This window comes from Micropterus salmoides, unplaced genomic scaffold, assembly GCF_014851395.1.
Source record: "Micropterus salmoides isolate LMB-PRFRI ecotype aquatic unplaced genomic scaffold, ASM1485139v1 Ms_hic_scaffold_15, whole genome shotgun sequence".
Classification (NCBI taxonomy): domain Eukaryota; kingdom Metazoa; phylum Chordata; class Actinopteri; order Centrarchiformes; family Centrarchidae; genus Micropterus; species Micropterus salmoides.
The window spans coordinates 1,282,196-1,297,416 of record NW_024040596.1 but is presented as its reverse complement, the minus strand read 5'-3'; the positions used below and the strand labels follow the sequence as shown (position 1 = coordinate 1,297,416).

The following is a 15,221-nucleotide window of genomic DNA, read 5'->3' as shown; positions in this document are numbered from 1 at the left end:
TGTCGGCTACACTGTGAATACAAATACTGCGTCGGCTACACTGTGAGTACAAATACTGCGTCGGGGCTACTGTGAATACAAATACTATGTCGGCTACACTGTGAGTACAAATACTGCGTCGGCTACAAAGTGAATACAAATACTGCGTCGGGGCTACTGTGAATACAAATACTATGTCGGCTACACTGTGAATACAAATACTGCGTCGGCTACACTGTGAGTACAAATACTGCGTCGGGGCTACTGTGAATACAAATACTATGTCGGCTACACTGTGAGTACAAATACTGCGTCGGCTACAAAGTGAATACAAATACTGCGTCGGCTACACTGCGAGTACAAATACTGCGTCGGCTACACTGTGAGTGCAAATACTGCGTCGGGGCTACTGTGAATACAAATACTATGTCGGCTACACTGTGAATACAAATACTACGTCGGCTACACTGTGAGTACAAATACTGCGTCGGGGCTACTGTGAATACAAATACTATGTCGGCTACACTGTGAATACAAATACTGCGTCGGCTACACTGTGAGTACAAATACTGCGTCGGGGCTACTGTGAATACAAATACTATGTCGGCTACACTGTGAATACAAATACTGCGTCGGCTACACTGTGAATACAAATACTGCGTCGGCTACACTGTGAGTAAAAATACTGCGTCGGCTACACTGAGTGCAAATACTGCGTCGGCTACACTGTGAATGCAAATACTGCGTCAGCTACACTGTGAATAAAAATACTGCGTCGGCTACACTGTGAGTAAAAATACTGCGTCGGCTACACTGTGAATACAAATACTGCGTTGGCTACACTGTGAGTACAAATACTGCGTCGGCTACACTGTGAATACAAATACTGCGTCGGCTACACTGTGAGTACAAATACTGCGTCGGCTACACTGTGAGTAAAAATACTGCGTCGGCTACATTGTGAGTACAAATACTGCGTCGGCTACACTGTGAGTAAAAATACTGCGTTGGCTACACTGTGAGTACAAATACTGCGTTGGCTACACTGTGAGTACAAATACTGCGTCGGCTACAAAGTGAATACAAATACTGCGTCGGCTACACTGTGAGTAAAAATACTGCGTCGGCTACACTGTGAGTGCAAATACTGCGTCGGGGCTACTGTGAATACAAATACTATGTCGGCTACACTGTGAATACAAATACTGCGTCGGCTACACTGTGAGTACAAATACTGCGTCGGGGCTACTGTGAATACAAATACTATGTCGGCTACACTGTGAATACAAATACTGCGTCGGCTACACTGTGAGTACAAATACTGCGTCGGGGCTACTGTGAATACAAATACTATGTCGGCTACACTGTGAGTACAAATACTGCGTCGGCTACAAAGTGAATACAAATACTGCGTCGGCTACACTGTGAGTAAAAATACTGCGTCGGCTACACTGAGTGCAAATACTGCGTCGGCTACACTGTGAATGCAAATACTGCGTCAGCTACACTGTGAATAAAAATACTGCGTCGGCTACACTGTGAGTAAAAATACTGCGTCGGCTACACTGTGAATACAAATACTGCGTTGGCTACACTGTGAGTACAAATACTGCGTCGGCTACACTGTGAATACAAATACTGCGTCGGCTACACTGTGAGTACAAATACTGCGTCGGCTACACTGTGAGTACAAATACTGCGTCGGCTACACTGTGAGTACAAATACTGCGTCGGCTACACTGTGAGTAAAAATACTGCGTCGGCTACACTGTGAGTACAAATACTGCGTCGGCTACACTGTGAGTACAAATACTGCGTCGGCTACACTGTGAGTACAAATACTGCGTCGGCTACACTGTGAGTAAAAATACTGCGTCGGCTACATTGTGAGTACAAATACTGCATCGGCTACACTGTGAGTACAAATACTGTGTCGGCTACAAGCTCAAATACTCACATCTGTTAGTGAAGTACAAGCAGCAGTACTACTCAAAGGACTGGAAGTAGAAGTACTCTCTCAGAAGTACAGGTGAATATCAAAAAATCAGAATATGGTGTAAAAGTGTGAACCAGACAGATGAAACCTCTGCAGGTGTGAACCAGACAGATGAAACCTCTGCAGGTGTGAACCAGACAGATGAAACCTCTGCAGGTGTTCGCGACGTCTCTTTTAGAAATGATTTAGTTCAGCTGCTTGAAATGAGAGTATTTTTAAATCCAGCCGTCGGCGAGGGGAGAATGTAGCTGCAGGCAGGAATTATATTTATAACGGGAACACTAGACGCTGACAGAAGAGACTGATGACTCTCTGCTCTGATACCTTTAATACTGCAGGATATCACACAGAGGCCTCTGCGTCTGGTCTGCAGCTCTGGTGATGGACGAGACAACGAGATTCGCATGAGCCGGACGCTCACACGCTGTCTTCAGGCTAAAAGGATCCTGGTTTCTCTCATCCAGCTGATTCTTTGAACACAGGATTGATTTGTAAATCCTGGATGAAGTTATCCTCACTAACGGTGCGCTCCCATCTCATTTGTATTACTGGTTGGCGTGCTGATCGTACGCCAGAGCCTGAATCACATTAAAACTCACATGAAACAAACTAAAGCCACGTTAGCAGCTGCTTTTTACTCTCACGCTTGTGTTTTTTGGACGAATATCAGACACCACCAGCTGGTCATAATGTTACGGCAGATCGGCTGAGGCACGGACTCCACTGTGTGTTCTGACCCCTTTCTATCAGAACCTGCATCAACTTCTTCAGCAGTTTGACCTGCAGCAGCTCGTCTGTTGGATCGGACCACACAGGCCAGACTTCACTCCTCATGTGGACCAGGTCCAAGACCCTGTCGCCCCTGACCCCTGCAGACCGGTTTAGACTGTTCTGACCCAGTTATCCATTCAGCTGACGCTTTTATCCAAAGCGACTTACAGCTTTATATTTGTCAGAGGTCGCACGCCTCTGGTGCAACTCGGGTTTAAGTGTCTTGCTCAGGGACACATTAAGTCCAAGACAAAATGTCTCACAGTGGATTCGAACCCGGGTTGCTCACATTAAAGGCACGTGTCTTATCCACTGCTGTCAAAGCAACTCAAACCCTCCTATTTTGCACATTTTTCCTGCTTCTAACATCAACTCTGAGGACACATGTTCACCTGCTGCCTGTTAGATCCACTGACAGGTGCCATGGTAACCAGGTAACCAGAGTTATTCACCTGTCAGCGGTCATAATGTTTTGGCTGATCTGTGTATAAACATCTGCATATTTCATGAATGTGTTGCTTTCTGGCTTCTAATTTTTGGTGTGAGAGTAAACCTGTGAAAAAGAAAACTCAGCAGGAGAAGCTGAAGTCTGTAGTTAGAGACATAAATGGAGAATATCAAAATAAATATTGTTCCACAAACACTGAGAAAAAAAAAGGGGAGTTAGTGAACGTCTGAGATTCACAACTTTTTTTTATTATTTTTATTTTCATGCTCTCAGTGTGTTTTCATTTTTAGCACTTACCTGTAGCACTTTGGGATTTGCGTAAATATAAAGTGCATTACAAATTAAATGTATTATCATTATTGGTGTGAAACATTTAAGATTTCAGGTAGCAGACTACCTGCGTCCCCGTGTTTACTCTGCGTTCACACAGTCACTTCTTTCTTCTCACAGTCTTTGTGGAACCTCGTCGGTCAGATCATTTGTTCACAAAAGGCCGACCCACAACCAAAAGCTCTGAAATTATTCCTGAACGTGGTTTCTGAAGGTGTAACTGCAGAACGGAAAAGTGTGGAGCGTTCGTCATCCTGAAACGTTTTCTCTTCAGTTATTTATTTAAATAAAGATGAACACTGTGGCGCTCATGTCATCTTACATCAGGGCCGGCCTCTCTGGACTCTTCCTTGTGGACCATGATGCCGTTCTCCGCCTGTTGGAGCTGCAGCCTGACAGCCTGATCCGCCCTCCTCCTCCGATCCTGCAGCGTCTCCACCAGCTCCTCCAGCCGTAACGCCACCCCCCTGCTGCTCCGGGAACTCTGGGAACTCTGGACAATAAGTTAGATTATTACTGTAAGATATTTATTAGTTACTCAGGTAATAATGAAGCTCTGAATACACCAACAAGACTTTTTTTAAGACACAGAGACACTTTCACCTCGTCCTCCTCGTCCTCCTGGTCCTGCAGGACTCCTCCTCTCCTCTGGAGGGCCTCGGTCCTCTGCAGCCGTCTGAGTTTCTGCATCAGAACGCTGCTGCTGGTTAAAACCTGCAGGGACTTTCCCAGAAGATCTGGAGTCAGAACACAAAGACACAGCGACTGTGTGATTATATAGTCACAACACGTCACTCTGTCAACTGCAGCCATCAGACAAACCAGTTTAAACAGGTTTTCAGTGGACCCCCCCCCCCCAACACACCAGTTAATGGGCAGTGTAGCTATAAGGTTTAAAATACCTGCAGTATAGAACTGAAACAACCTAGTTTGAACCAGTTTATAGTCGTTCAGATTATTTAAACCACTAAAACTAAACCAGTTTAAATCTGTTTTTAATAAGTTTAAACCAGTTTATCTAAAGCTTTCACCAGTTTAAATCACTTTAAAGCACCTAAAAACTGTCTCAGTGGTTTTAACCAGTTGATCGTTACTACCGTAAAACTTTGAATAGCCCGGGCTTTTATTTGCTAAAATCACTGAATTGACCCACAGGCCTTTAATTCCTTTTGCACAAAACTGAAACTTCTATGAAACAGTTTATTTATTTCAAACAGAATAATACTTGTATAAAAATCATCAAATAATGTCAAATACACGTCATTCATTTGATCTAGCTCCGACATGCACTTTTATTTTGAAGTAACATCACGTCAACCACACGGTGCAGGATGAGAGACGGACTTCACACGACAGGATTCACAACTTGGATTCATTTTTATGGAAAGCTGTTTTGATTCTTTGGATTGCTGGACGCTTCCAGACTGAAGGAAGATAAATAATCAGAAACGGACACACTCGGACATGTTCAGCATGTTCACCCTGACATATTGATCATCACGTTTAAGCATTAATATTTGTATCAACGATCTAAGCAGCTTAGAAGCAGCTAAAGAGGCGACCCTGCGGGTTTCAGAGGTTTCATACATCCAAAGAACTTCTATAAAAACCAGACCAGGCGTTTAAGTGTCACCAGGCCAGTAAAGGAGGCAGGCGGCTGTTTGGGACTCGGCTATTAATTGAAGTTTTACGGTAATTTAAACTAATTTAAACTGCTTTAAACCAGCTGCAACTCTGCAGCTACAGCAAGTTGGACTGAAAGGAAGGTCCAGGTCAGTCTAACACACATAAATGAAGACAAACAAACACATTCACACAACAGAGCAAGAAATTAAAACTAAATTAGTGATCATTTATTTAATATGCGCTGCAGATGTGTATAGTGCTGACAATTATACTACAGATACTAGGACTGATACCAAGGTTACCTCTCCTCATGGAGTCGTACGTGAGCTGCGCTGCAGCCAGTCGGTCGTCGTCCGGTCGGATCTGCAGATCCTCAACTCCGTCCATACTGACAGCAAACTGCAGACAGAGTGTGGAAGTAAAACTGAAGAACTGCCAATGTAAGCAAGACAAAACCATCTAAAGCTTTCTTAGTCCTTACAACTCTGTGACGTCTCGTATTTACACTCAGGTTGTTGCATTGAGCGGGTGGAAATAAATGTTTTGTTTGTGAATAATGAGCTGTATATAAATAAGGATTTGAAAACTGAGCTTTGTGGACAGACAATGTTTAGTTTAAAAAGGCAGGTTCAGTCTCTGACCCAGAGTCAAAGAAGGAGACATCAGTTTCTTCAGGTCCAGGACGAGTTTAACTTTGCTAGCTTAGCATAAAGACCAATAGCGTGTCTGCTGTTAGCGCCCTTCTGTACTTACACTTAATATGTTCACACTGTACGGCAAAATGCAGTGCACTATGGGTACCCGGATGGTGCACTCATAATAACAACAATAAAGTTGGCTGCGATTGTAAAAGTACTTTCATTTTTAATTAGTGAGCAAACAAGTCGGCAGATATTGTGGCGGGCGACAGTCACGGATGGCGATGATCCTCCCGGTTACCGTTCACCATTCAAGAAGACGACAGTTCATCCTGAGAGAAACATGAATCACAATCCATCCAACAGCTGCTGAGAAGTCTGAGACTGGACCACCAATGAGAACCTCGTCCACGGTGAGGTTTCAGGTCTGTAAACCCAGCCGACTCTCGGGGGGGGGGGGTGACCACGCATTTCTGTTTACAACCTCTGTGTGTGATTGTCACTTCCCCCGCCCTGGAAAGCTGTGTCTCGTGCATGTTGCTGTGACGCACAGAGGATTAAAATAGAAGCAGGAAGCTCAGTGTTGGACCGTTTCAGATAAAGGCTGCAGCTGCACACTGCGGCCCGGCGGCAGGTGTTGCTAATGAAATGGCCGCCAGCCAATGAGCACAGATTACTGAAGGAATGTGACCCAAAGCTGCAACGGAGACACGAGACGAGGACGGATCACATCCAAAGTGCACAGAGGACGGCACGCTTCACGTTCCCGCCCACAGGGAGGGGGTCAGGGGTCAAAGGTCACAACAGCTGAGACGAACACAATGTTCCTGTGAGAGTCAGATTACACTGAGCTGCAGCTACAACGTCGACACGGAGTCTTCATACAGCTCAGCACCGTAAATACACTATTAAGCATTAACAAGTTGTAAATCTGTGATGCAAGTTCAGCCATTTATTGTCAAGTGACCAACTTAAACTCGCTTTCCTTCGAAGGTCGAGCAACATGTAGGGAAGTCAAAAGAAGGAAAGAAAAGGTGAGGCAGGCAACAAAGGGAAGGGCAAATCACCAGACAGAAGGACCCACCTTTCTGTGCGACCAATCCCCATCACTCTACTAATGGTGAAATCAGAAGAGACCAAAAGCCAAAGCCTGTGATCATCTTGGGGGGCCGAGCTCCAGACAAGGGGGTCGTAGACCAGAAAGGAAATTCCCCTGGGTCATCCCAGGAAATAAAGACACAATACAGAATACACAGAACCGAACCCGCCAGCCTCAAGAATCTGGACAACAAAGACACAGCAAGTCCCTGAGACTAAATCTAAACCAGGATCTGTTTTTGCTTGTGACCCCCTGAATATGAAGAAAAGTCTCCCCGCGACCCCTCGATCATCATTATTTTTTTTTTCTTACATCTGAACAAAACAAATCATCTCGTGACCACCTAAGTTTATTTTGTGAGCCCTTGGTGAACCAAAAGACCTGTTTGTGCGTTCGTGTTTGCATTTCTGTTCAGAACTGGTAAGACGACGCAAATAAAGAAAAACTCTGAACGACACTAAAAGAGTCTGTAGCTGCTTGACACACCCCTGAAAGAGCCGACAGAGAACGTGATTCCCCTGAATGTCCTGAAAAAGCGTCCGTAGGTTGATGCATGCGGATCAAACACCGAAACACAAACAGTGCAGCACGTCGTGATCGGAGGAACATTCGCTGCAGAATCCATTTGTTGAAGAGAAAGAAAAGAAGTTGTCTCAAGGTGGGATCAAACCCTCAACCGGCGAGCGCCACACCTTACCAGCTGAGCTAATCAAACATCATGTTGATACCGGGCAATATTATACCTTATATTCTCATCCACCATCTAATGGTTGAAAATATTGCTCTAAAACTCATTTGCCAACCCCTGCTGTATATTATTATTACTAATGCTTCTTCGTCTTCTAAGTAGTAATGTTTCACAACTTTGACCACTAGTTTTATTTTGAAAGTCTAGCCGGATGTTGCTAACTTAAACAACGCAAAAAGGGTCCATATGTGACGAGATGGGAGAATGTGTTGGTGTTTGGAGATGAGAACGGGCTGGTAGTTTTAGCTCCACCAGAAGCACAAATCAAGGTGCACCAATGTGGAGAAGAATTTTACAGTAATACATTAACTCACAATCATAAGAAAGCCGTTTCAGTAAAACTGCTTGAGAAGATGTTCACAGGAGATAAGAAGCCTTGACACATCATTAGCAGCTACGGTCGCTCTTAGCTTGGCTCCTTTACAAGTTCAGTTTAAACTGTAAATAAAGTAGTTTTCTGACGTTGTTCCACATATTTAATAAGCTTCCTACCTCCAACGCTCGGTGGTAAAAGTCTGCAGCCAGCGTCAGGACTTCCTGGCGTCTCTCCAGCAGACGGAGGAGCAGCGACCACCCCTCGTTCAGAGACGCCCCCATGGCCTTGTACACTTGCTCCTCTTCCTCCTGTCTCTTGTCCACCACAGACAGCACTTCCTTCTCATGTTTCTGGCACAAAACAAGGAGAAACAACAGATTATATAAAAGGTTTGTATAAACTCTTAAGGTAAAAATAAATCCGCTCCTCTGACGGTCTTGTTACGTTAGCAAGAATTTTAACGTTAGCCTCAGGCTTCCTGGTGTGCAAAGCTAACTCCATATGGAAATAACAAACAACAAGGACAACAACAGTAGCTAACTCATTGTTGCTTAGTAATTGTAAAGATACCATAGTGGTTTAAAGTTTTATTAAATAATTTCCCACAGTCCAAAACTAACATTATTTTCTAGTTGGCATCTTGCTAACTTATAGCAGTTAGCTCACTAGCTAGAGCAACTGCGATAATTAACAGGAATAAATACATGGTAATTAAGAATATAGTTTACTCGATGTTTTCAGCTGCCTTTAAGAAACACCATTTCCCATAAGCCCACAGACCCCCGCAGGTTAAATGCGGCTAGTTCAAATGTGTTGTGTGTTATGTTGTGTGTTAAATTTTATTTATATACCAGTTCATAAAGTTATCCCACTGCACGTTTACAGAGCAGGTCTGGACCGTATGCTTTGTAATATTCTTTACAGAGACTATTCCCACCATTAGCAAACACTTACAGTGGGAACGAAAAACTGCCTTTAACAGGCAGAAACCTGGAGCAGGACCAGGACCGGTCTTGGCGAGTAACCAGTTTCATGTAATTTAGTTACAAAATAAATGTAACACTTACTGGGAAAATTACATTACAGCTACTGATGGTTCATAATTACATGAAATAGTTACACTACTATCACATTTTAAGTCGGGTAACTTCTAATCTGTAACTTTTACATTTCAAGTTACATCGATTTAAGTACCCGTGCTGGTACATTTGCATGGGAGCCGTAGTTTTTAAGTTAAATTACTTTGAGCAATAATTATCTATCTTTGTTAAATCATGAGTTTCAGTTTGCTGTGGAGCTGATTTATCTGATAAAATGGAAAGTAAACGGCAGGAAGGAGCTTCGCGAGGTCAGAAAGACCGATGAGAGATTGTATTGGCTGGAAGAGAGTCTGGACAGGAAGTGATGTCATGACTTGAGGCAGCGTGACGTGTGTGTTTCTGTCTGTTTGCACCTTGAGTTTCTCCATCAGCTGCTGATGCTCCTGAATCAGCGTCTGGTTTTCCTCCTGGTTCGATCCGATCTCACAGAGGCCTGGATGGACCTGGACCAGCTGGAGGTGGACCAGAGACCCACTCTGCACACAAACACACGATGTCAACTACAGTGGACGGATTTTTGGACGCCACTTTGAGCCATTCAAGTTACATTACTGTGTCCTAACCACCACGTGGCCGACCCCCAAAGTGTTTTCTACAATTCCGTTAGATTACGGTCTTGTACATCTCAGTCATTTTGATTTATTGCATTATAAATTCAAAATTTAAATAGTGGCGGGAAATGGAAAAACACTAAGTAACGCAGCAATAACTGTAAACTAAACTAAATAAGATGTCAGAAATACTGTTATCTAGATTTTAATTATGTATTTCTCGTACATTTTGTTCTGACTGAAAATACATCTGTCCACTCCAGAGGACGTTCTGCGCCAAAGGGTTTATTCTGCGTTATGTTGTGTGTTTTATTTAAAATTAAATCATTTGCACTTTAATAACATTGTGTATTTATACCACTTGCTTTTAGTAAATGTTTTAAAAACATACAGTATCTCACAAAAGTAGGGGTGTCCTCACTTTTGTTGCCAGCGGTTTAGAGATTAACGGCTGTGTGATGTGTTATTTTGAGGGGACAGCAGATTTACACTGTTATACAAGCTGCACGCTCACTACTTTACACTGTTATACAAGCTGCACGCTCACTACTTTACACTGTTATACAAGCTGTACGCTCACTACTTTACACTGTTATACAAGCTGTACGCTCACTACTTTACACTGTTATACAAGCTGCACGCTCACTACTTTACACTGTTATACAAGCTGTACGCTCACTACTTTACGCTGTTATACAAGCTGTACGCTCACTACTTTACACTGTTATACAAGCTGCACGCTCACTACTTTACACTGTTATACAAGCTGTACGCTCACTACTTTACACTGTTATACAAGCTGTACGCTCACTACTTTACACTGTTATACAAGCTGTACGCTCACTACTTTACACTGTTATACAAGCTGCACGCTCACTACTTTACACTGTTATACAAGCTGTACGCTCACTACTTTACACTGTTATACAAGCTGTACGCTCACTACTTTACACTGTTATACAAGCTGTACGCTCACTACTTTACACTGTTATACAAGCTGCACGCTCACTACTTTACACTGTTATACAAGCTGCACGCTCACTACTTTACACTGTTATACAAGCTGTACGCTCACTACTTTACACTGTTATACAAGCTGCACGCTCACTACTTTACACTGTTATACAAGCTGCACGCTCACTACTTTACACTGTTATACAAGCTGTACGCTCACTACTTTACACTGTTATACAAGCTGTACGCTCACTACTTTACACTGTTATACAAGCTGTACGCTCACTACTTTACACTGTTATACAAGCTGTACGCTCACTACTTTACACTGTTATACAAGCTGTACGCTCACTACTTTACACTGTTATACAAGCTGCACGCTCACTACTTTACACTGGAGCAAAGTGACATTTCTTCAGTGTCGACACATGAAGAGATAGAATCAGATATTTACAAAGATGTGAGGGGTGGACTCACTTTGAGAGATTTTAGATGTACACTGAGTTCTATTAAAACACTTTATGCCATTGATGCATGGTGTCCTCTGCGGGGGACACCTTTCAAAATAAAATATATTGAGAATAAAAGTTTATAGGCATAGTTTAAAAGTAAAAACTTACTAAAAACTTAAAACTGTTACTTTGTGATTTAGTAATTCATGCATGTAATGGATATATATATTTACACCTACACCTGTGTATTTATACTAGTAGTGTATACTATTATAAATACACAGGTGTAGTGTTTTACAGCTATCATAAAAACTTACCACTAAGATTCAGATTAATGAGGCGACAGCAGCTTGTACAAGCACTGATACTAGCAGCTATTAAAGAAGCTGCCTCAGTGTGTGTGTGTGTTGCAGCATTCGCCAGGATGATACAGCATCTCTGGCATGTCGACCAAAAAGGACACAACATGACAAGTGCGCGCACACACAAACACACCTTAAAAACAATGATTTTAGTGCCCAAAACTGTCACCCCACATACTTACACACATGTGAGTACTTACACCTTCACACCTGCAAAACACTGAGAGGCATCAGCTGTTTCACACACACACACACACACACCATCAGTAAATAGTTTGATCTAAAACAGGAAACCACATGGGCCGACTGGCAGATGAACTGAAAAGCTTGAATCTCCTGACACGGCCTCCAAAGGAAGAACCGCGCTCTAACGGCCTACGAGCTATAAACTACGTGTAAGGCAGATATCCAACCAACACCAAAATAACACCCGTCTGCACAGCTACTTAAAGTCAGAGCTCACAGAAGGTAACAGTCTGAAAATCATTTAGATGCACATTGATTCTAACAAAAGCCAATTAACACCTCAACTCGCTTAAGTCTGTCTACGATCAAGCTAATGCTAACAATTAAGTCAGAGCTCACAGCTGATTGTAATTGGAAAACTTCCACACATTATTTAAAGATATAACCTTTGTAGAAACACATTCATATATGAACTTCATGTCTGAGTCATTTTTATCAGGTTACTTGAAGCGAAGTGACACCAGGATTTTGCACGGTCATGTATGTAATAAAAATCATTGGACATCGATAATTATCAGGATAAAAGTCAAATCATTATTTCTTTCAGGTTTAAAGGCTGATTTTTGCTCCTGAGTGAAAGTTAATGTGGTTTAAAACTTTTCTTTCTGCTCAGAACAAACTCTTGATGCCAAACAGAGGATCATTAATCTGAAGCAGAACATCCAGAACTATTCTCATAAAATCTGTTTTCAATAAATATGCATGAGCCAAATTAAGTAAAATCTCTTTTCAGTCCCTTTTCCTCCACGAAATAAATTTCTAATTGGAAACATTTAGTGCTGATTCGTTCATGAATCAAATGAATTAAATCAAACATTTGTTGAACATTTGTTATTGAGGAAAATTCCATCAGGTTTATTATCATTATTGTTTTATTGCCCGGCTCTTTGTCAGCGCAGCATATTAACGAGCTTCATCCAAGTTAATCTGGAGACTTGGATCCTCGGGGTTTTAGCAGCTAACAACTAATCATCACAGTAACCTGCAGTTTACATACCCTGAGGACAGAGACGACAATCAGTGATTGGCCGGCCTGGATGGCGATAGTGCTGAGAGTGGTGAAAGACAGAGGAAGCTTCGTGTTCCCTCCTCCTCCTCCTCCTCCATCTCCCCGTCCTGCCTTCATCTGTCCTCCACATGTCTCAGTGTCTTCAGGCTCTCCGGTCGTCATGAAGAAAAACTCTTCCTGTTACTAGGTTAGGAATTTCCTTCTGTCCTACTCTCTTCCACTAGGATCACTTAAAGACTTTTAATCTATAAAGTGGTCTTCTTTGGGTAGACGTGAAGTTTTCTCATAGTTCCAACACTCTTTTCCTCATCAAACCTCTCTGAAGTTCCCGGCTTATTCTCTGTCTCCTATTTCCTGTTATCCTTTGTTGGTGGCTTCACAGCGACATGCCGAGTTCTCCAGCTGAATCTGTTTGTGTTAGGAAGTGTGAACCCCTCCAGCCAGAGTGACTCCGGGAACAACAGCTGTTGGTGGTTGTCCGGTGTTTCCAGTTCTTTAAATGAATCTCCTGCAGGACAAAGAGAGAAACGTTGTGTATAGTTTCAGAGAAAGGTTTTAGAGAATTAAAGCCACGCTAACTGAACCAACTACAGTATCTCACAAAGTGAGTTCACCCCTCACATCTGTGAAAATATCTGATTATTTCTTTTGATGTGACAACACTGAAGAAATGACCCTTTGCTCCAGTGTAAAGTAGTGAGTGTACAGCTTGTATAACAGTGTAAATCTGCTGTCCCCTCAAAATAACACGTCACACAGCCGTTAATGTCTAAACCTCTGGCAACAAAAGTGAGGACACCCCTAAGTGAAAATCTAATAATGTAATAATTAAATATTTACAAATATTTGGGGGGCGTCCTCACTTTTGAGAGATACTGTAAAAAGTCCACACAGGAAGTACACAAATTCAAACAGCGACAATGACCCTTCAAAACACCCTGAAACCTGAATGTCCCCCAAAACCTCAAGTGCAGGATCAGCGGTGTGAGCAGGCTTCTCAGTGTGATATTAAATAAGCTGCATCTCATGTCAGTCTGTGTTAAAAAGGTCAACCTTTGTCATAAATCAGACGTAAGAGATCTTGGCCACACGCCTGTTTGTCGGAACTGAAGATCCTATAGATGTTTGTATTACAGTTTTTGATATGTGTGTATGGATTAAAATATTATATGTCGACGTATCCCCCCCCAAAAAAAGCCTCTCACGCCAAAGATGGCGGTTGTGCTCACATGTCCAATCCCTCCTGAAAAAGATGTTGTGGTGGTGTGTGTCCAGACGTGTCCGCCAAAATAGTGTGAAAAGGCGCCAGATTTTATCTGCAGTGCTTGCAGTATGTGTTAGAAAGTACCAGGGTGCCTTTATAAAAGTAGACGGTATATGCTGACTGTATCCAGAACATCAGTTAGTTTAGCGTTTGTTCAGGTGCTCCAGTGGGAGGAGCTCATGGCTTCACGTCACCGGCGCTCTGGAAAGACCCGTAAATGAAGTGGTGGAAGCTCGTGCATGTGTAGTAGAAGTACAACCTGCGGGGTTAAAAAACGCCTTATTTTGGGGCAAAGTCATCAAACTGTTTCAGATTTTCCTGCTGATTCTCTACATGCAGGTTTTATGTGACCAGTGAAAGTGCAGTTATGGCTCTCTGCCCGTACATTCAGATAGAGACCTGATCCTGTTAGTCCCTGATAACCACCTGGAGGGTTTACCAAGATGGCGGCGAGTGGCGGGACCTGCCTATATAAGGACTTTGATTTAACTCCTCAAACATGAGGCCTGCAAGCATTTTTCTGGTCTCCTTTGATAGGTCAGAAGCTAAAGAAGATGCATCCATCGTACAGGAACATATTTCTGTTACCATGCCAGAGTAAATGGAGATGCAATAAAGGAAAAGATGACTTTTTTTTATCATCGCCTAGTATAAAATCTAATTTTAAAGCCAAGATCACCATTAGACCACAATACTGCAGATCATAATGCAGCTGAATATCTTCTCCTCCTCCTTGACTACTGAACATTTATGACACAATTTATAAAGATATGTCCTCAACACTACACACCGTGTGGATCAATGAGCCAACACAGGCCAGCTAGTTCTTATACGGACTTCTATATTTACTGTATTAGACCAACAGTTTGGGCACAGCTAAGGTTGATGGAGATGACAGTCTGATGCTGCTACTGAATGAATAATTCTGATCATATAGAATGAGAAGCAAATGAAATGAAAATCTGTCAGATAATTGTATAAAGCAAACTCTCAAGCACAAAAATACCAAAATGTAAAATTAAATGAGCAGAAAAACTCGAGCAGCGGACCCAGTTTGATGTTCTAAAGTCACAAATTTTCATTAATCAGATTTAATGTATAAATAGTTGGTGTAGTAAAAACTGAGAAGCAAGAAGCGATGATGAAAATGTTTTGCCAGATCATAAAAGTTTTTATCACTGACTTTTTCTTATTAAAGTTTGTGACATTAAACAGCCAGTTCACAGAGAGAGAGAGAGGAAAAATCAGAAGCTGTTTCAGTACCTTGGACTCGTTTCTGGAGATCCGGACGTTTCCCTGCTGCGACTGCGGAGCCACGAAAACACTGTGAGA

At 42.5% G+C, this 15,221-nt stretch overlaps 1 protein-coding gene across 2 annotated transcripts in view; it reads right to left on the bottom strand.

Moving 5' to 3' along the window:
* ccdc141 (coiled-coil domain containing 141) overlaps positions 1-15,221 on the bottom strand; it is a 48,222-nt gene extending 33,001 nt beyond the window's left edge. For both annotated transcript variants that reach the window (XM_038719999.1, XM_038720000.1), the window contains exons 1-7: positions 15,153-15,221; positions 12,614-13,133; positions 9,405-9,527; positions 8,128-8,301; positions 5,453-5,549; positions 4,128-4,261; positions 3,847-4,017 (exon numbers count right to left, since the gene is read on the bottom strand). In XM_038719999.1, the coding sequence (XP_038575927.1) occupies positions 3,847-4,017; positions 4,128-4,261; positions 5,453-5,549; positions 8,128-8,301; positions 9,405-9,527; positions 12,614-12,787 (873 nt within the window). In that variant the 5' untranslated portion in view covers positions 12,788-13,133; positions 15,153-15,221. The remainder of the gene's footprint in view (positions 1-3,846; positions 4,018-4,127; positions 4,262-5,452; positions 5,550-8,127; positions 8,302-9,404; positions 9,528-12,613; positions 13,134-15,152) is intronic.